General features: G+C 53.9%; 6 protein-coding genes across 6 annotated transcripts; 3 read left to right on the top strand and 3 right to left on the bottom strand.

Annotated features, from left to right (window-relative positions):
• Positions 1-333: 333 nt before the first annotated feature.
• CAOG_02377 (hypothetical protein) lies at positions 334-4,152 on the bottom strand. Its single transcript, XM_004349077.2, has 11 exons — positions 3,334-4,152; positions 3,148-3,181; positions 2,924-3,054; positions 2,620-2,854; positions 2,452-2,490; positions 2,227-2,338; positions 2,022-2,140; positions 1,484-1,921; positions 1,165-1,394; positions 965-1,066; positions 334-858 (listed from the first exon to the last, which is right to left on the bottom strand). The coding sequence occupies exons 1-11, from the start codon at positions 4,084-4,086 to the stop codon at positions 505-507; spliced, it is 2,547 nt and encodes an 848-aa protein (XP_004349127.1). The 5' UTR covers positions 4,087-4,152; the 3' UTR covers positions 334-504.
• Positions 4,153-4,221: 69 nt separating this feature from the next.
• Positions 4,222-6,258, top strand: CAOG_08598 (hypothetical protein). The gene is made up of 8 exons (XM_011271896.1): positions 4,222-4,413; positions 4,663-4,760; positions 4,911-4,977; positions 5,074-5,173; positions 5,263-5,379; positions 5,549-5,765; positions 5,845-5,984; positions 6,077-6,258. Exons 1-8 carry the CDS (start codon positions 4,253-4,255, stop codon positions 6,107-6,109), a joined length of 933 nt encoding a protein of 310 aa, XP_011270198.1. The 5' UTR covers positions 4,222-4,252; the 3' UTR covers positions 6,110-6,258.
• On the top strand, positions 6,257-9,007 carry CAOG_08597 (hypothetical protein). The gene is made up of 5 exons (XM_011271895.1): positions 6,257-6,362; positions 6,889-8,068; positions 8,224-8,424; positions 8,529-8,649; positions 8,755-9,007. The coding sequence occupies exons 1-5, from the start codon at positions 6,319-6,321 to the stop codon at positions 8,802-8,804; spliced, it is 1,596 nt and encodes a 531-aa protein (XP_011270197.1). The 5' UTR covers positions 6,257-6,318; the 3' UTR covers positions 8,805-9,007.
• Positions 9,008-9,018: 11 nt separating this feature from the next.
• CAOG_02374 (hypothetical protein) lies at positions 9,019-12,486 on the top strand. Its single transcript, XM_004349074.2, has 2 exons — positions 9,019-9,061; positions 9,878-12,486. The coding sequence occupies exons 1-2, from the start codon at positions 9,056-9,058 to the stop codon at positions 12,281-12,283; spliced, it is 2,412 nt and encodes an 803-aa protein (XP_004349124.1). The 5' UTR covers positions 9,019-9,055; the 3' UTR covers positions 12,284-12,486.
• Positions 12,412-14,022, bottom strand: CAOG_02373 (hypothetical protein). Its single transcript, XM_004349073.2, has 4 exons — positions 13,709-14,022; positions 13,412-13,475; positions 13,051-13,319; positions 12,412-12,880 (listed from the first exon to the last, which is right to left on the bottom strand). Exons 1-4 carry the CDS (start codon positions 13,961-13,963, stop codon positions 12,572-12,574), a joined length of 897 nt encoding a protein of 298 aa, XP_004349123.1. The 5' UTR covers positions 13,964-14,022; the 3' UTR covers positions 12,412-12,571.
• A 694-nt stretch (positions 14,023-14,716) lies between these two features.
• Positions 14,717-17,064, bottom strand: CAOG_08596 (hypothetical protein; the record flags this gene model as incomplete). Its single annotated transcript, XM_011271894.1, has 2 exons — positions 14,717-16,362; positions 16,461-17,064. The coding sequence occupies 2 exons, from the start codon at positions 17,062-17,064 to the stop codon at positions 14,717-14,719; spliced, it is 2,250 nt and encodes a 749-aa protein (XP_011270196.1).
• Positions 17,065-17,466: the final 402 nt, after the last annotated feature.

Below are 17,466 nucleotides of genomic sequence, written 5' to 3'. Positions count from 1 at the left end.
GGGCAGATCTCGCGCAGCAATTTGGATTGGTTAACGCGGGTCACTCAGCGTGCAGAAATTGAGCAGGAACAATCGACGCAACGCTCTGCATGGATTATATGCATGAACGTGGAGGTTGATCTGGAAGTGGACGGGGGTAGGGGGGAAGGCAAAGATCTCACAAAGACTTGTCTGAAATTGAAATTGCCAAAAAGCGTTTAGAGTCTGGCAACAACCAGCAGCATTCAAAACCAGCTTCCTGCCACGCTACTTCAACGATCGATCGCAGGCTGCATTCTAGAAACGTGCTTAGAGGCATACGGCGAGGCGGCTGCGCAGAAAACTGCCTGGTGGTTTCTTCGAAAATGGAACAATTTTTACTTTACAAGTGCGCACCAATACAGTCCCATCCAAAACAAGCCAGATCGTGCGCATTAAAGACACGTTGATGCGAAAAAACAAAAAGGATCCGACGACACATGAAATGAACATTGACCAACCCTTTGTTCGTGCCGCTCGTCAAATTTAACGTCTGCCGTGTTGACGGAAACGAAGCGCGCAGTACGATGCCACCCGGAAAATCACCCAAAAGATGATGAGGGCCACAAAGTTTGGCCAGATGGAGCCGAAGAAGCCAGATTGGGCGCCGAGTTGCGTTAGAATGACAGAGGAAGGCAAAGGAAGCAGGAGGTCAGTGCAGGGAATGGGCGACGAGCTGTTTCCGGGAGCAGGGCAGATCAGGTTGGTCTCGCCCGTCAAGCAGACTGTCTGGGTTTGTGAGTACGCAGTTGTGCCATCGAATTGGCTGATGACAAGCGCTGCGATGGCGTAGTGCGCGGGAGAGATATAGTACGCCCAGATCCAACCATCGGGAATGTCCTGCGAAGGAATTGAGTGGAACCAAACATTTCCTTGCCAATGAGTATCACCCGTATTTTTTGTTTTTCACAGCACTCCTGCCGCTGCCTACACCTCAGCTCCTCACCTGAAACCGGATGAAGAAACCAGAGAATGTGAGCGCCGTGAGCGCAAAGATAATCATTCCAGAAACGGCGCTTTCCAAGGTCGAAATGAAAAACCCAAAAAACTACGACAAGCCAAACCGCTTGAGCATGCCGGTCACGTTGCTACGCCTCATTCCAAAACGCAAGAACAAACAAACAAAAAACCCCCACGCCGACTGACCTGTGCCGCGGCAATGCCGATATCCGCGAGCACAACGCCGACTGCGAGGAAGAAAAAGTACTTGTCCGCCGTCTCATCGAAAGGCACCGTCCAGTAGACGAGTGTCACCCATATGAAAGCTTTCAGCGTGACAATGGGGAGCTCGACCAGCGTGGTCGCAAGGTAATAGGAAGACACTTGATACGCAGCGGCATTGCGCTCTCTTGTAAAGAAGATTCGGTCTTCAATGTCTGCAAACGAGAGTCCGTCCCCTTAGACAAAGGACGCAAGCGGTTTCAACTTTCAATCATCATCATCAGCATCAATCATCAAGCCTTACACAACGAAATCAGACTGTTGGTTCCAATCAGGAAGAATGTCACGGTCAACATGATGATGGACTGCCGATTGCGAATGCCCGACATGTCGTACGGACTGTCGAGGTAGAGCAGCAAGAGGATGAGGGCAACAATGGTCGGCACGATCAGTCGATTGACGTAAAAGTTCGAGTCACGTCGCAGGCGAACGCCGCTGCGCTGCAGCAACACCTTCATGTTGTGCTGGGCAGAATTTTGAAAGAGCGGAAATGTCTCGTTCAAGTCCTTCTCGGAGAGTGCAGCTGCCTCGGCGGCCGCCTGCTCTGCCGTAGCAAGAGCAGAGTAGTTGCGCTCCTCTGCCATGCGAGAGTCAGTGTACTGTTTCAAAAAGAATTCGTCATCGACGTGCGGGCCCCGAACACTGGTGTAGCCTGTTGGTGTGGTGCTGTTCAGCACGTCCACTGCAAGACAACATCAAGCCATTCAGTGAGCTTTGGCGACCATAGCGCAGGTTCTTGAAATCTCCACAAACAGAGGACAAAACAAAAAACCACTGCTCACAAACAAACTCGGCAGGATTTTTCCCGGGCAAGCACTCAAATCCAAGTCTGGTAAAGTACGGCACAGCAAGGTTGGTCGGTCCAAAGAAAGCAACACCTCCCGTGGAGAGCAAGACGAGGCTATCGAAGAAAAGGCAGAAAGAGTCGGAGGGTCAGTCAGCACACACACACACAAACTTTCACACACGACTCGTTGGACAACGCACTTGTGAAACAACTCCCAGATCTCACGGCTTGGTTGGTGGAGCGTACACAGGACGCCAGTGCCGTCGTCACAAATCTTGCGTACGACGCGCATAATGTCAAATGCAGTTGTCGCTGAGCCAAAAAGGAATGCCAATCTTAAGGTAAGTGCTGCTTGGTGGTCTCAACAACGCTCCATTTCAAGCAAAGCGCTGAAGATGAACTCGAACGACAGCTAGGTGTCTTACCATCCAATCCAGACGATGGCTCATCCAAGAACAAGACCGCTGTTCAACCATAGCAAGAATTAACCGCAAGTTTCAGGACCCGAGTCCACGAAAAAAAACAAAAAGCAAAAAAAAAAAACCACCACACCTCTCGCATGCTCATCCTCTGTTTCCTGCGCGTGTACTTACTGGGCGAAGTGATGAGCTCTAGGCCAATGTTGACACGCTTGGCCTCGCCGCCGGAAATGCCGCGGTGCCGCAATCCTCCCACAACCGTGTCCGCGCATCCTTGAAGCCCCAGCTTTGCGACGACTGAACTCACATGATCGTCGATCTCATCCTTCTCCAAAGAAGACGGGAGTCGCAATCGTGCCGTGTAGTAAAAGTGCTCGCGCGGGGTCAGTGTTGGCATCAGTGTGTCGGTCTGACGGAAAACAAGTGCGATTGAGTCGTCCCAGCACAGCATCATGCCTTTGCAAGATGTATCCCTTACCTGCTCAACGTATCCACACAAGCGACGGAAGTTGTGCGGGCGTGGCTGGCCGTTGAAGAGCAGCGTGCCCTCGACCGTGCCAAAAGTCTTGCGGCCCGCAATGACATCAAGAAGGGTCGATTTGCCGGCACCTAGCCCAAACAAACATGGCGCACGCGGTAAGTGAACAAGAGCACTTGCATGAAGGCGCGTTGCCCATAACAACAGGTCACTCGATGTCGTACCACTCTTGCCCATCAGCATGGTCATTTGTTTCGGCTATTGTCGACAAGGAACGAGAAACAAATCAAACACAAAATCCACAATGATTGAGCAAAAGTACAACAACCCAACCGCCTCAACCCCAACTGAATGAGATCACCTGACACGCATCGTAAATTCAAACCATTTTACAGACAGAAACGGCTTACCCGAATGGTGCCGGTGATGTGGTTGAGGAGATAGATGCGCTTGGGACGCTCGGGAACAACTTGGCCCGAACTCGGCTTCTTCTTCCGAGACATCAGCTCCTTCAGTGAGCGACGCGGTGTCGGAATCCAGTAACTCACATCCTGGAGCGTAATGATCAGGTCGGGCAGGTTGAGCACATTTCGCATCGCGTCCGACTGTTTGGCGTTCATGTTCTCGGAGTCGGAACTTTCGCGGCCTTGCTCGTTGCCGCCGCCGTCACCCGCACCGGCTCCAACAGCGACGACTCCGGCAGAACTTGGAACGCCTTTGCCAGTTGCATCCGGCTCCTCGTGGAGACGAATCCCGGCGATGGTGGGTGGAGGCGGCAATTCGCCGGCAGCAAGAGGGAGTGTGCTGCTCAGACCGGCACGTCGACCTGGAAATTCGCCGACTGTGGCTTGTTGCTCCGCATCCACCTCCGCCCCCGACTGCTCGCCTGATGAAGGACCTGGCGAGCTTGAGATGTACGGCATGGCCGGCGCAATCTCGGTCGCAACACCGGCGGCAGCCTCGTTGTCATGGCGTTGGTGTTCTTGTTCCTGTTTCTCCTTGGGCACGTTGAATACGGCAATGGGCCCTTTGCTCATGTCCGGTCCACCTCGACTGGCGCTGCCTGAGCCCACAGAGGCGTTGTCCAGCCTTTCCCGCGCATCTTGTTCGACGGGAGCTTGCTGGGCAGCTGCCGGTAACGTTGGGTTTGGCTCAATGGCCATTTTTTGTTCAATTGTGTGTTGTTCAGACCGAAATCCAACACTACAAGACAAGCGGCAATAAGAGTGACTGATGCCTCGTCTCATTTTTGGTTGATAGATTTCGTGAGACAGCAGAATTAGGACAATGCAGTGTGCAGTCTTTTTCGTTTTCAATCGAGACGCACAGATGCGAATCACATCAGAAAATGTCGGATCGCTCCAGCTCGCCAAGCGATTTCGAGACAACTCTGGGCGTGTGAATTCGCTTTGCCTGGCACCCAGCGGAGAGCTCTGCGTGACGAGCAGCGACGACGACAGCATCCACATTTACGACTGCGTGCAGGGAAAGTACGTTTGAGAGTTGCTCATCTCCCATTTGCAAGACCATTGAGGCGGGAAGTCAAGGCAGCGGTGTTGATGAGCTTGTTGTTTGGAGTGTTGGGTGGTGGTGGTGGTGGGGGGGGGGCCGCAGAGCAGTGGGGAGCGAGGAGCCTGTGTCGTATTAGATTCGTTTGACTGAGCTCACATTGGAACCGAGCCCGACGTCTCATGCTTGTGAACAACCCATTGCTGTTTGGTTTTGGTGATGGATGGTAGAGTCAAGTCCAAGCTGTACAGCAAAAAGTACGGGTGCGACCTCATCCACTTTGCACACGGCGCCAAGTCGGTCTTGCATGCGTCCAACAAGGTTGATAGTAAGTCGCTTCCCGACAAGCGATATCAGTTTGTTTTGTCATGTCATGGACTATCAACAACACAAAAAAGCATGGGCTGCTTTCCATTTGAATGTGGAGGTCGGTGCGACGGCTCGTTGGCGACTTACAGTTTTTCTGCTCGAATTGTAGACACCATCCGATATCTGTCATTGCATGACAACAAGTATTTGCGGTATTTCATTGGTCATACTCAAAGGTAACAAACTATACAGGGGGAAACCTGAAGCTCCAGATTCTGACAGCAGTGACTTTCACTTCCCATCGTCGCCTCCACCGACATTCTATTGGTTAGAGTCGTCTCGCTCGCTACCTCGCCATCAGAAGATCTGTTTATGACTGGTTCCTACGACGGCACAGCTCGGTTGTGGGATTTGCGATCGAACAACACACAGGTAGAAAAAAAAAAGCATGAGCGAACTGCTGCATTGCTGATGCGCTCGTTAGGTTGATGACCTTGTGTTTGATTTGGATGATTACACAGGGCCTTCTACATACATCCGGCGCACCTATCGTATCGTTTGACCCTGAGGGTGTCTTGTTTGCTGCAGGCATCGAGTCGTCAATGATCAAGCTCTACGATTTGCGCACTTTCGATCGTGTACGTGTCGTTGCGTTGTTGTCCAATTCTGCTGCGGCGGGTGTTTAAAAGTGAGGAAACAGAGTAGGGCCGTTTGGGGAGAGGGGGGGGTTAAATGGTTGATTGTCTTTCGCCACGCACTGATTTCGAGCGCGGGTTTGCTGCATTCTGCCCTCTCGGCAACACACAGGGACCATTCAGCACGTTCAACATTCAGCACCACGGCGAATGGATTGACATCCAGTTTAGCAATGACGGCAAGCTGTTGCTTGTTTCGACGCGGCCTGGATCGCTCTTGTTAGTCGATGCCTACACTGGCGATCTCAAGTCTGTGCTTGCCAACACTGGAAATGGTGCGGCTCTTCTCAAGGGCTGCTTTTCCCCCGATGGCCAGTTTGTATTTTGTGGTGAGTGCGCTGATGCAAAGTTCTGGTGCAAGCTGCAACAATGATGATGTTGCTGACGACAACATTTTTCGCTCCAAAGGCGGCATCGATGGTTGTGTGTCGATCTGGTCGAGCTCCACGGGACGCCTCCTGACACGACTCCAAGGACACACAGGCCCCGTTGAGTGCGTGGTCTTCAACCCCAAGTTATTCTCTCTGGCCAGCGCAAGCAGCGAAGTGGTATGGGTTTTCTCTGCGCCCCCCCCCCTCCCCTCGCAAAATGCAGTTCGTCGCCCGGCGCGCAAGTATTAACCATGTCTCTTTTTTGCTAGGGTCTCTGGCTTCCCGACGATTCTGACAAGTAATCAAGTGTTCCGGAGCTCGGCTTCAATTCTGTCGTAGTCCGTTGGCTTGGATTTCCACACAGCGAACTCGCCTCAAGTGATTGGATTGTCTGCGTATTGGCTGACACTTGAATATGTCTCTTCAATAATCAATGCGCTTTTTTGGGTGACTGCTTTCTCAGCTTCATTCTTTTTTTTTTTCTTTCTTTTTTTTTTTTGAAGGCAAAATCATGTCCAATCTCGTCAGCAAAATCGAACTCCGCTTCTCGGCCAAGTACGTGTCTTTTCGCGCCATTTCAGAGAGAACAACCTGACGCGCAGAACTGTCCTTCGTCGACGCCCTCATCGACGCTCCATCGGTGTGCAGCATGCGATCACGAACTGGGGTGGCACCCAAAAAAAAAAAAAAAAGCTTCAAGTTCACTGCAACGTCACAACTTCTCGCCAATCACCAGTGCGCTGTGCTTGGTGGGAAGGCACGCGGGGGGCGGGGATGGGCATCCTGGTGGCATGCGTCATCACTTGGGCCGCACTGCGTGATGGACGCACAAACCCTGAAAGCAACTGCGCAAAGTGGGCAAACAAAACACGGATCAACAACAATTTTGAAAAATAAAATCCAAAATTAAAAAAAAAAAAAAAAACAAAAAAAAAACACGGATGATCGTTTTTGTTTGTATGGAGTTTCTATTGAGTGGGTTTTTTTTTTTTTTTTTTTTTTTTAGTGAAGAATTTCTCAATCTCATCAACTTTTTCTTGACGTTCGCTCTCCTTGTCTTTGTCGCTCTCCTTGTGTGCAGAGACCTCATTTCCATGGACACGCTGTCCAAGACCGACCCGCTGGTGGTCGTGTCGCTGGCAACGGGGCACGAGGCGATGATTGAGGTTGGCCAGACGGAACGCGTCAAGAACAACCAGAGCCCTCAGTTTGTGACGCCCGTGCCGATCGACTACAGCTTTGAGGTGGTGCAGCAGATCAAGTTCACCCTGTACGACTCGGACGGTCCCGGCAAGCGCGAGTACATTGGCGAGGTGTCCACCACGGTCGCAGAGGTTGTGAGCAAGGGCGCCGCCAAGTGGACGTCTGTGCTCTACGGCAAGGACGGCAAGCCGCACAAGGGCCTTGGCAGCATCACTGTGAGCGCCGAGGAGGTGCGCGAGAGCCGCATTGCCCACGAGTTCTGGTTCAAGGCGAACAAGCTTGACAAGAAGGATTTGTTTGGCAAGTCCGACCCGTACTTTCGGATTATGCGCATGGGCGCAGACGGTCAGTTCACGCCGGTCGTCACCTCGCCAGTCATCAAGAACACGCTCGACCCGACGTGGGCCCCGGTTCAGGCGTCTGCTCGCCAAATCTGCAACGGCGATCTCGACCGTCCCCTCCGCATCGAGGTCTTTGACTGGGATCGCGACGGCGGCCACGACTTGATTGGCGTGACCGAACAGCTCTCGCTGCGTCAGCTGATTGACCCCAACTATCGCCGCGAGTTCCCGCTCGTCAACGAGAAGAAGAAGGCCAAGCACTCCAAGTACACCAACTCGGGCACCTTCACCGTCTACAAGGTTGTCGAGCTGCCCGCAGAGTACTCGTTCCTCGACTATCTGCACGGTGGTCTTGAGATCAACTTTACCGTCGCCATCGACTTTACGGGCTCCAACGGCGACCCGAAGCACCCCACTTCGCTGCATTACATGACGCCCTTCCAGCAAAACCAGTACCAGCAGGCGCTCTGGCAAGTCGGCAACGTGATTGCACCGTACGACGCCGACCGTCTCTTCCCTGCGTTCGGTTTTGGCGGCAAGCTGAAGGACGGCAGCATCTCGCACGACTTTGCGCTGAACGGCATTCCCACCAACCCTTACTGCGTGGGCATCGAGGGCATCATGCAAGCCTACACGCAAGCCATCACGAATGTTGAGCTCTGGGGTCCGACCAACTTTGCTCCGATCATCAAGCAGGTTGCTGGCTTTGCCACGGCGGTGAGTGGTTGGTTTTTTTTTTGGTTGGTTTTGTGTCCTCTTTGGCTTTTTGGGGGTCGGGGATGTGTGTGTTCGATCCCCCTTCCCCTGTTTCCAAACTGCATTCTTCGGTCGCTTTCTATTGACTTTGAACTACTCTTGCAATCTGCACACAGGCTGAGGCAAAGATGGCGACCGAGCCACGCTACTTTGTTCTCTTGATCTTGACCGACGGTGTCATCACTGATATGGATGCCACCTGCCAAGCGATCATTCAGGCGTCCTCACTGCCCATGTCCATCATTATTGTCGGCGTTGGATCGGCCGACTTTGCTCAGATGAACATTCTTGATGCTGACGTTCAGCCGCTCAAACATGTACGCAGCGCATGAGCCATTCGTGGTTGCTCGCTGTGTCGTCGTTTGTGTGTGTGTGTGTGTGTGTGTGTGTGTGTTGCTCACGCGCTCCTCTGGATGGACAGGCTGGTCGTGTCGCCACTCGCGACATTGTTCAATTTGTGTCGTTCGAGGACTACAAGAACAAGCCTCCGGGCATTCTTGCTCGCGATGTTTTGGCAGAGGTTCCTCAGCAGCTGCTGCAGTGTAAGGCTGATCCTGTTGTTGGTGTTGAGTGGACGCAAAAGTGGCGTGGGTGTTTGTTGGCAGAAAAACCCTCACCCGTTGCTTTTTTGTGTCTCGCTTTGCCAGACATGCGTGCAAAGAAGCTCCAGCCCAAGAAGCTGCCACCGTCGCAGTAAATCACACTGTTCGATCGTGTCCCGTGGCGTTTGTAGTTGTTGGCCGGTTGTGAGATGTTTTTGGCTTGGTTGTTCGAACAAGAGAGAAAAAAAACACAAATTGCAGCTGGTCTTTCCATTCATCCCTCCCTCCCTCCATTTCAGCAGTGTTCTTCACCCGATCTTTGGTATCAAAGTCTTTTCCAAACATTGTTCAGATTCAGTCAATTTCTTTTTTTTTTCTTTTTCTTTTTTTTGAACCAATCGCAGCAATGAGCGTAAGTCATGTTTTTGTTCTTCGGCCCTCTCGTTCACCCTCTCGCGTCCACCCACAATCACATACACGTACACACGCCAATGCCATCCTTGAAAGAAGCCATCACACACACGAGAGCTGGAAGCCCCCTTTGACAGCCCGTCACTGACGAGAGCGCGTTTGGCAATCTACCATCCTTTTTTTTTTTTTCTTTTTTTTTTTTGGCTTTTCTGCGACTGTGTTTCGCTCCGTGTCAAGGCCGTCTTGGTGCAAATGAAGCCAGCCATGGATCATCGCGCGACGCTTGACATCTTGATGCGTGTGTGCGTTTTGCTCATGGCTGCGTTCGCAAGATAATATTTGCCTGAAACCCAAAGTGCTATGCTCTGCATTATTTTTTTTTATTGATTTTTTGTTTTATTATTTATTGATTTTTTTTTTTTTTTTTTTTTTTTTTTTTTTTTTGTGGTCTCGTCGATTCTACGATCTGGAAACGCGAGCTTTTGCTCTGATCAATGCATAGACAGCAGACACAGGTTACGCGACAATCGTCATTCCCGCTGTGGCTGACGTGACTGGCTGTCGTTGCGTTCGGGTCTGAGCGCTTTGATCGCTTGCCCTTCCTCTCTTTACCCCAGCACATCTTGGCCTGACTCGGTTTCGTGCATCACCGAAACTCTCGCTCAGATCGTGCAAAGGATGTGCAATACTGCACTCCCCCCCCCCAATTCATTCATTCGTTGATATTCTGGGCGTTTGTCACCCCTGCTCCGCTCGACCAATTCACTCACTCACTCACTCGCTTTCTACACTTGCTTTTTTTGAAATCCAACGACAGCTTCCGGCAGCAGACTCGTTCGCGTCGCCCGATCGCGCAGGATTCCTCACGAAACTCGGTGGAAAGGGCGCCTTTGCAAAGTGGCAGAGACGGTACTTTGTGCTCGATGGCGGAAACCTCTTCTACTACAAGGACATGGACGAGAAGGAGCCGCAGGGCGTCATTGCGCTCGACACGTACAATGCGTGTGAACGAGCGCCGGCTAGCGAAGGAAAGAAGGGCAAGCCCACGTTTATGCTCACCAACACGCTCATCCCGGACTCGGAGAAGAAGCGAAACTACTACGTGCATGCCGAGACCGAGCGCGATTTTACCGATTGGAGCAAGGCCATCACCACCGTCATCGAGGGCCTGCAGTCTGGCAAGATCACGCGGGTCCCTTACTCGATGAGCCACGACGAGGCCGACAGCGGTGCCGCGGAAGCTGCTGCAACAGTCTCCTCGCCAGAGCCCGTCGTTGAGAAGGAAAAGCCGCCGGCTCCCTCAAAGCCGACGCGGAAAGCCAAGTCGGCAGCTGCAGATGACGATAGCAATGCGGAACCCGCCTTCCCTGCCCCGGTTGCTGCAGAGCCCGCGACCAAGGAGAAACATGTGCCTGCTCGGCCGCCTGCGCCTGCTGCCAAACCCGCGACCGCTGCGCGTCCCAAGTCGGCCTTGTCTGACGACGAGGACGCCAAATCTGACGAGAAGGATCAAGCAAGCACAAAGGCAACACCGTCAGCAACGGCAACTGCAGCAGACGCTGCTGCTCCCGAGGCGGACAAACTGCATGTCAGCGAAACGCCAGCCAAGGCTGGTCGCTCGCCCGTCCCTGCGCCACGATTTACGGGATCTTCAGAATCACCAGCGGCCTCGTCTTCTTCAACCTCGGCTGCGGCTCCTGCTCCGACAGCCGCCGCGGCTGCATCCGCCGAGACGCCAAAAGCAGCTCCTCGGCCAACACCACGCCCCAAGCAACCTGCCGCAACGCCTGCCGCAACGCCTGCTGCTGCTGCTGCTGCTGCTCCTCCAGCCGCTGCTCCATCAAGCGCCCCTACACCCTCAACCAATACCTCGCTGGATCTCCTGGATGTCACCACCCGACCACTATCCTCCCTGACCAAGTCCCGGCCAGCACAAAAGGGCAAGCGACCTCCGACCCGCATTGGCGGTGCTCGCGCAGTGAGCGCCTATGTGCCAAGCGCAGACTCTGACGACGACGACGATACACCGCCGCCCGCCCCGAAGCCTGCCCATGTCCGCGCAGCTGAGGCCACCGCTGCTGCCATTGCTGCGAGCAAGAAGCCGGAAGTCCTCACCAAGCCGTCCGAGGTTGCCAAGGATGAACCCTCCTCGAAGGACTCGTCTGACAGCACCAAGACGCCGGCGGTTCTCCCACGACCTTCACTGACCAAACCGAGTGTTTTGCGCAAGGCTTCCATCGATCCGACTTCGCCAACAGAAGCATCTCCCGAGCCTTCCACCGCAGCTTCCGCCACCGCCACGGAGGCGCCGGCAGCTGCCAAGGCGGGCGCACCAGCGCCAATGCCCAAGAAGAAGCCCACCGTGGATGCCGCAGATACCACATCGCCCGAAGCAACATCCACCAAGGCGCAGCCTCCCGCTCCGGCCCCGAAAAAGAAGAGCATCTTTGAGCCCGAAACTACTGCAGCCACCACCGATGCCGCGGCAGCCAGCAAAGCGTCGCCCCCGGCGCCCTTGCCCAAGAAAAAGTCCATCGACCTCGAACAGGCCTTTGCATCACGACGGGCTGCGGACGACGACAAGCCTGCAGCCGCCTCTACCACCGCCACCGCCGCCGCCGCCGCCACTACGGCAGAGGCCTCCGAGAAGGCTGCGCCACGCGTCATGCCGAAGCGCCCTCAGACAATGGCCTTTGGCGCCAACTTTTCCGTCACCAGTCCCGACAGCAACCCTGCCGCTCCCGCTCCTGCCGCAGGTGGTAGTGGCAGCGGCGGCAGTGTGGCCTCGCGTTGGCAACCAGGTGCATCGGCAATCCCCATCATTGCACCTCGCCCAGCTGTGCCTCGGCCACTGGCCAAGTCCACCGACTCGCCCAAATCCGAGGATAGCAAGTCGCCACCTGCCGCCGCAGCAGCACCTGCAGCGGCACCAGCGCCAGCGACGAAAGAGCGTCCAAGCGTCGCACTCAAAAAGCCGCAAGAGCACGAGCATGCACACGACGCGGACAGCCGGTCTGACGCAGAAATCCGTGCTGAGACGCTGGAGGCGAATGCCAAGGCAAAGGAGTTTATGGCCCAGGCGAAGGCTGCCCGCGATCTCGCGCACAAGATGATGGAAGAGGCGACTGAGAAGCTTGCCGAGGCCGAGCGCGAGCTTGCCGCCGCGAAAGCAGAGCGGCAGGAAGCGCAGCAGCTGTTGGCACAAGCGCATTCGGATGTTTGAAAAGCGATCTTCGGCCGTCCTCACTGTGTTGCATGTGTTTGTGCGTGTTCAAGTGTGCACCTGTGTGTTTGTGTCGTTGGGAGAGTTTGTGGGTGTAGTGTACAATTCAACGTGTCTGTGCATGGATTGGTGTTTTTGTGTGTGTCGACTGTGTTCATTTCTCGTGTGAGCATTGTCGTACAAGTACAAGTGTGCAAAGTAGCCAAATCGTGTTCACTGCTCTAACACCAGGACATCGTGAAAGACAAGGCAGGCCGACAAAAAACGAAAAAAAAAATCAAGATGTTCTTATTCTGTTGGTCCGCCATGCAGTTGGTCGCTCGCTTGTTGCTGTCGAAGTGAGAATTCAGTGCGAGCCTCGGGCTGCAGTTTTGGCGGTCGCATTCCACGGCCAAACCCTTTCGACACGGATTTTGCGGCGCCCGTGCTGGTCTTTCCAGACTTTTTGCCCGTCTCGACGAATGTTCGCCACGAAGCAACTCGGTCATCTCGACTATCGTCCATTGCCTGTTTGGAGAGCAGCAGCTTTTTGCGCGACTCTTCCATTTCGAGTTCGAGCTCGCGGGCTCGCTTTTTGTTCAATGCTTCGCGGGCATCCTAGGCGCAAAAAGGAGAGTTTGAGAGTCCATGTAACAGGAGAGTTTGAGAGTCCATGTAACAGAAGAAGGCGGAAGGGGGGGGGAAATCAAAACCGATCAGGTTGGCCAACAAGAAACAAACACAAGTCACCTCCCCCCCCCGTTTAAAATCATGACATGGCGACTTACGTGCTCCTTGCGCTTGCGGTCGAGATCAACAAATAGCAGAGTGGCATGAGCACGCGCCATCTTGTCCAGAATCACTTCGTCTGCCTCGCCGGGAAGGATGGCAACGCCCGAGCTCAAAATCTGGTGCTGCTGCTGAGCAGAGGCGGCTGTTGGTGGCTTGCGACGCCTCTTGAGCTCTTCTGCCGCCATGAGCTTGGCCTCACTGACAATAATCTTGAGTTTAGTAGCCTGCTCTGGGTCGGTCAGGGACTTGTATGCCTTGTTGACGACTGTCGAAACAACCAAACAATCATGCATCGAGTAAGACTACACGATTCGTTGCAAAACCACCTCACCACTCCCAAAATGCTTCTGAACAGACCTTCGAACGCCTCGTGCGCCTGTGGATTGTCGGCGTGTTTGTCGGGATGCACAAGCAGGGAGAGCTGTGCGCAACAAAAGCGGCAAACATTCGAGATGAGTCTTGCCCGCATATCCAATTCTTCAAAAGCAAAACCCATGAACGAGATACATCATAAAATAACAATAGAATTGTGGATTGCAAACTTCTGAGAAGCATAGCGTTTTCGTTTGGGGCAGAAAAGTCGGCTCGACTCGACCACCACCACCCCCATTCAAATCCTCCAGAACGCGACCGCAAGCAAAAAAGCGACCTCACCGCTCTGTATGTCTTCTTGATGTCAGACTCGCTGGCCTCGAACGGCAGCTGGAGCACTTCGTATGGATTGAGCAGCGATGTGTGCTTGGTCGCTTCGTTGGTCAACCGCGCCAGCTGCACCTCGGGGCTCAGTGCTGCGTCGCGTTGCGCAATGCCCTTGAGCTCGGCCAACGCAGCAGTCAGCTCGTCGTCGCGGGGTGCGGTCCCCGTGGTCGTCGTCGATGCGGATGATGCGGCTGCTGAAGTCGATGCCATTTCGTTTCGTTCAGTCGATCAGATCAGTGTAATCTCCAATCAACAAAGAAAGATCAGGGTTTCAAGGACTGCGTTTTAACAATGAAATGGTAGGTAGTTGTTGTGGCATGTGCAATTCACACATTGAACGAAATTCAATGCGACGCTAAACAGTCCAGAGTGAAATCCGACGCTGCTCAGTTCCTCCTCGCTCAATCACCCGCTCAATGACCCGCTCAACTTGCTATGTGCCATACAACACCTTACACCTGACTCCCCCCCCCCTACGCGCTCTTTTCGACCCTTCCCACCACCCCAGTGCCCTCCCCTTGTTCCAGTCAGCATAAATAAGTTTTTACTTTCATAAAACATCACCGGGCGGGGACGGTCATTTTTTTCATCCCAACAGCTTGGGCAACCAAACGAGCATGAGCCAAAGCGCGGGAAATTCGAGTCCCAACTACAGTGCTTCTTGTTACACCCGAGAGGGAGGAATAGGTAGACACGAAGTACATTGAGCACTGAGCTGGCAGATATGGGTTGGGGTGTACCCCACTTGTTGCTCCAGCTCGTGCGCGAATTCTCAGGAGCTCGGCGTGAATTGCGCGACGCTGCTGTTGAAAGTTTGATCTCGTCGTAAACGTCGCTATTCAGCACAAAGTTGTATTCGTCAAAATGAGTGCCGTGTGGTTTACTCAAAGCACAGACAATCAAACAAGCAGAGGCAGAGGCAAAGGCAAACGAACAGACGAACAGACAAACAAAGACACTCAATCAACTCATCTCATGATAGGCGGGAACGCGCTGCAAATGACGAGCCAAAGGCATGTCCAACACAAACTGCGCGACATCTTCAGGTACGCGCAGATCGGGCTGCGGGACGGGTGGGACGAGTCCAAGAAGCGCATCAATGTTGCTGACACCGAGCGCTTTGGCAACTGCTGCCTCGCTCCCTTCGTGCCGCCACAGCTTGAGTCGGCACAACGAGGAAAGTCTAAAAGGTTGCGCTTGCTCGGCCATTTGCAGAATCTGCTTGAGAGTTTTCTGGTTGGTTGCGTACACTCGGTCATGCAAGCGAGCCCACTCCTTTTCAAGTGCTCGGTCATAGGGATGCTTGACATATGGCCAGCCACCATATGAAGATGATGAGACGAAAGCGAGGCATTTCGAAGGAGAGAGTCCCCACGCAAGCAAGCATCCGACAACCAGGCGTCGAGTCGCCGCCAACGCAAATGGATGAGCGGAATTCCGCCAAGATTTGTCATTGAAAGCAGGCAAAGTACGAAAGCCTGCAAGCTCAAACTGGTAGAGCCAATTCGAAAAGTACAGTGTCGGTCTGTCAATGAAGTTCTGCCGGCCAAGTTCAGGTAGCCACTCAAGCACAGGCGCCATATCCCACCCCGCCGCCTCCGAGAACCAATCAGCATGGTACCAAAAAGGATCACTGCAAACGACTTCTTCAGCCTGCTCGGTCACGCCAAACTTGTCGTAAACCGTCGGACCCGTGGGCCGTGGCGGATGCACGCAGTCGTACGACGCAGGCTTGCGCTCGGGGTACAACCACTCCAAGACGAGCGTGACACAATTCCAGGCATTCGGTCTGCGGCGATCGACGTGGTTGTCCAGCCAGAAAGCCAGCAGTTTCTCGCGAAGATCTTGCATCTCCTGGTAGTGATGCCTTAAACAGTACCGAAGCATGTCAATGCTGGTCGAAGCACAGTGCTGAATGATATCTTTCGGTGGTCGTACACGCTCGACGAAAATCCAGTAGCGGAACAGCATGACCCACACAGCTGATGGGGGATAAAATTCGTTGCAGTCTATGTAATTCCTGAACAAGGCCGTGGACAGCGAGTGGGACCGACCAACCCGAATCGTCTCCAGCGCGTCAAACAGCTCCATAATGGAGCCAGTCATGAGCGGGCTCTCAACGTCATCCCAGTACCGAGTGTAGCGGCGCGAGTGCATTACCCAGCCAGTCTGTTCACTGCCAGTCCCGCTAGAGAATGAAGCGAAATAGGTATCTGAGTCACCCCAGTAGAGTTTCGCGCTCAGAGGCAAACCAGTCGCAACCAAGTCCATCTGCAGTGTCGGGTCGCGCAGCAGGTCTCCATGAAACGTGAGACGGTCGATGTTGGACTGGTTGATTGAGCACGAGGTTGCTGTGGCTTCATCGACCATGAAAATGCTCGAAGCGTTGCGCTCGGCACGCCGCAGACAGCGACGTACAAATCGGGACTTGGTGTCGATGGCGACTCCTCGATGCGAGAAGCGCACACGCTCGGCCGGCTTGGATGCCACGAACGAAGGAAGCAGGCGACGTCCAACTGCCCAGTTAAACTCGGGGCTCGCGTCCAGTGGATTAAAGTCGGGCTCTCGGTTCACTGGGTGGTTTTGGATAAAGCCATCCAGGGGAAAGTCTGGGATGGATTGTCGAGCAGAGTGAGGCGCAACAGAGAAGGTGAGTCGTTTGCTATTTTTTGGTTGTCGCATTGCGTTGCTGTGTTCAATCGGTTACCTTGAGATCCATCAAAAATGTCCCACCAAAAAGACAGAGGGGCTCGATTGGAATCGGCCGTCTCGACGCCGGTGCTGGAGCCCGAGCTGGACGATGCACGCGCGGTCGTCGCTTCTGAGATGGAGCACGATGCGCCAGGCCGCACGCCTGCTTTGGCGGCTTCTGCGACTGCGAGCGCCCATGGCGTGGGAGCCTGCTCTGACTGTGATGAGGCAGCCTCGGGTGCTGCTGCAGCAGCAGCAGCAGCAGCAGCAGCAGAGCCCTGCTTCAGCTGGGTCGGGACGGGTCGCTGGCACTTTAGCATGGAAATCACCCACTCCTCCGGGTCGAAGCCGGCCTCGCGGATGCTGTTCCACAACGGGTCTGTCGCGGGATCGCGCTCGTGAAGAATGCCGACATAGCCGAATCGCGCATCCTCGCGGTACATTGGGTGCCGTCGATAGTTGAGCTCGTCCAGCGTGTCGTCGTCGCTCTCCCGATCGTCAAAGTCCACAGCTGAGTCGTCGTCGCTGTCGTCATCGGTAACGATGTTCCTAGCACTGCTGTCCGAGTCGAAGCCATAAAGATCGATGGAACTGTCAGAGTCGTCAGAGTCGTCGGACATTGGAAAGCGGAAAAGACAAAAAAAAAAAAGAAAAAAAAAAGCTGAGATTCGAACAAGGACTGCAATTTTCCCTTGTGTGCTCGTATCAAAAGGACTCCGTTTTGTTTGAGCATTATTCTTACTCTTTCTTTTTTCCTCGACATGAGACTGTACTGCACGTTGTTGCTGTTGCTGGTGTTGAGCGCATCGCTTGCATTGGCGCAGTGGTGCCACGGCTCCCGCACACCCGTGTCCTGGTACCTGATCTTCAAGCCGTCGCCCGCCGCTGACTTTATGAGGCGTTCTTAGTCAAACACATTCAGCACCTGTTGCTTTTGAGTCGCATGTTACTCCTAGTTGGTGGTTTCAAGGTTTTTGCTTGAGGGTTTTTTGGGTTGTTTTTTTACTTTGCAATCGAGCGGT

The sequence above is a fragment of the Capsaspora owczarzaki genome (assembly GCF_000151315.2).
Source record: "Capsaspora owczarzaki ATCC 30864 unplaced genomic scaffold supercont2.3, whole genome shotgun sequence".
NCBI classification, from domain to species: domain Eukaryota; class Filasterea; order Ministeriida; family Capsasporidae; genus Capsaspora; species Capsaspora owczarzaki.
This window is presented reverse-complemented; position numbering and strand designations above follow the sequence as displayed.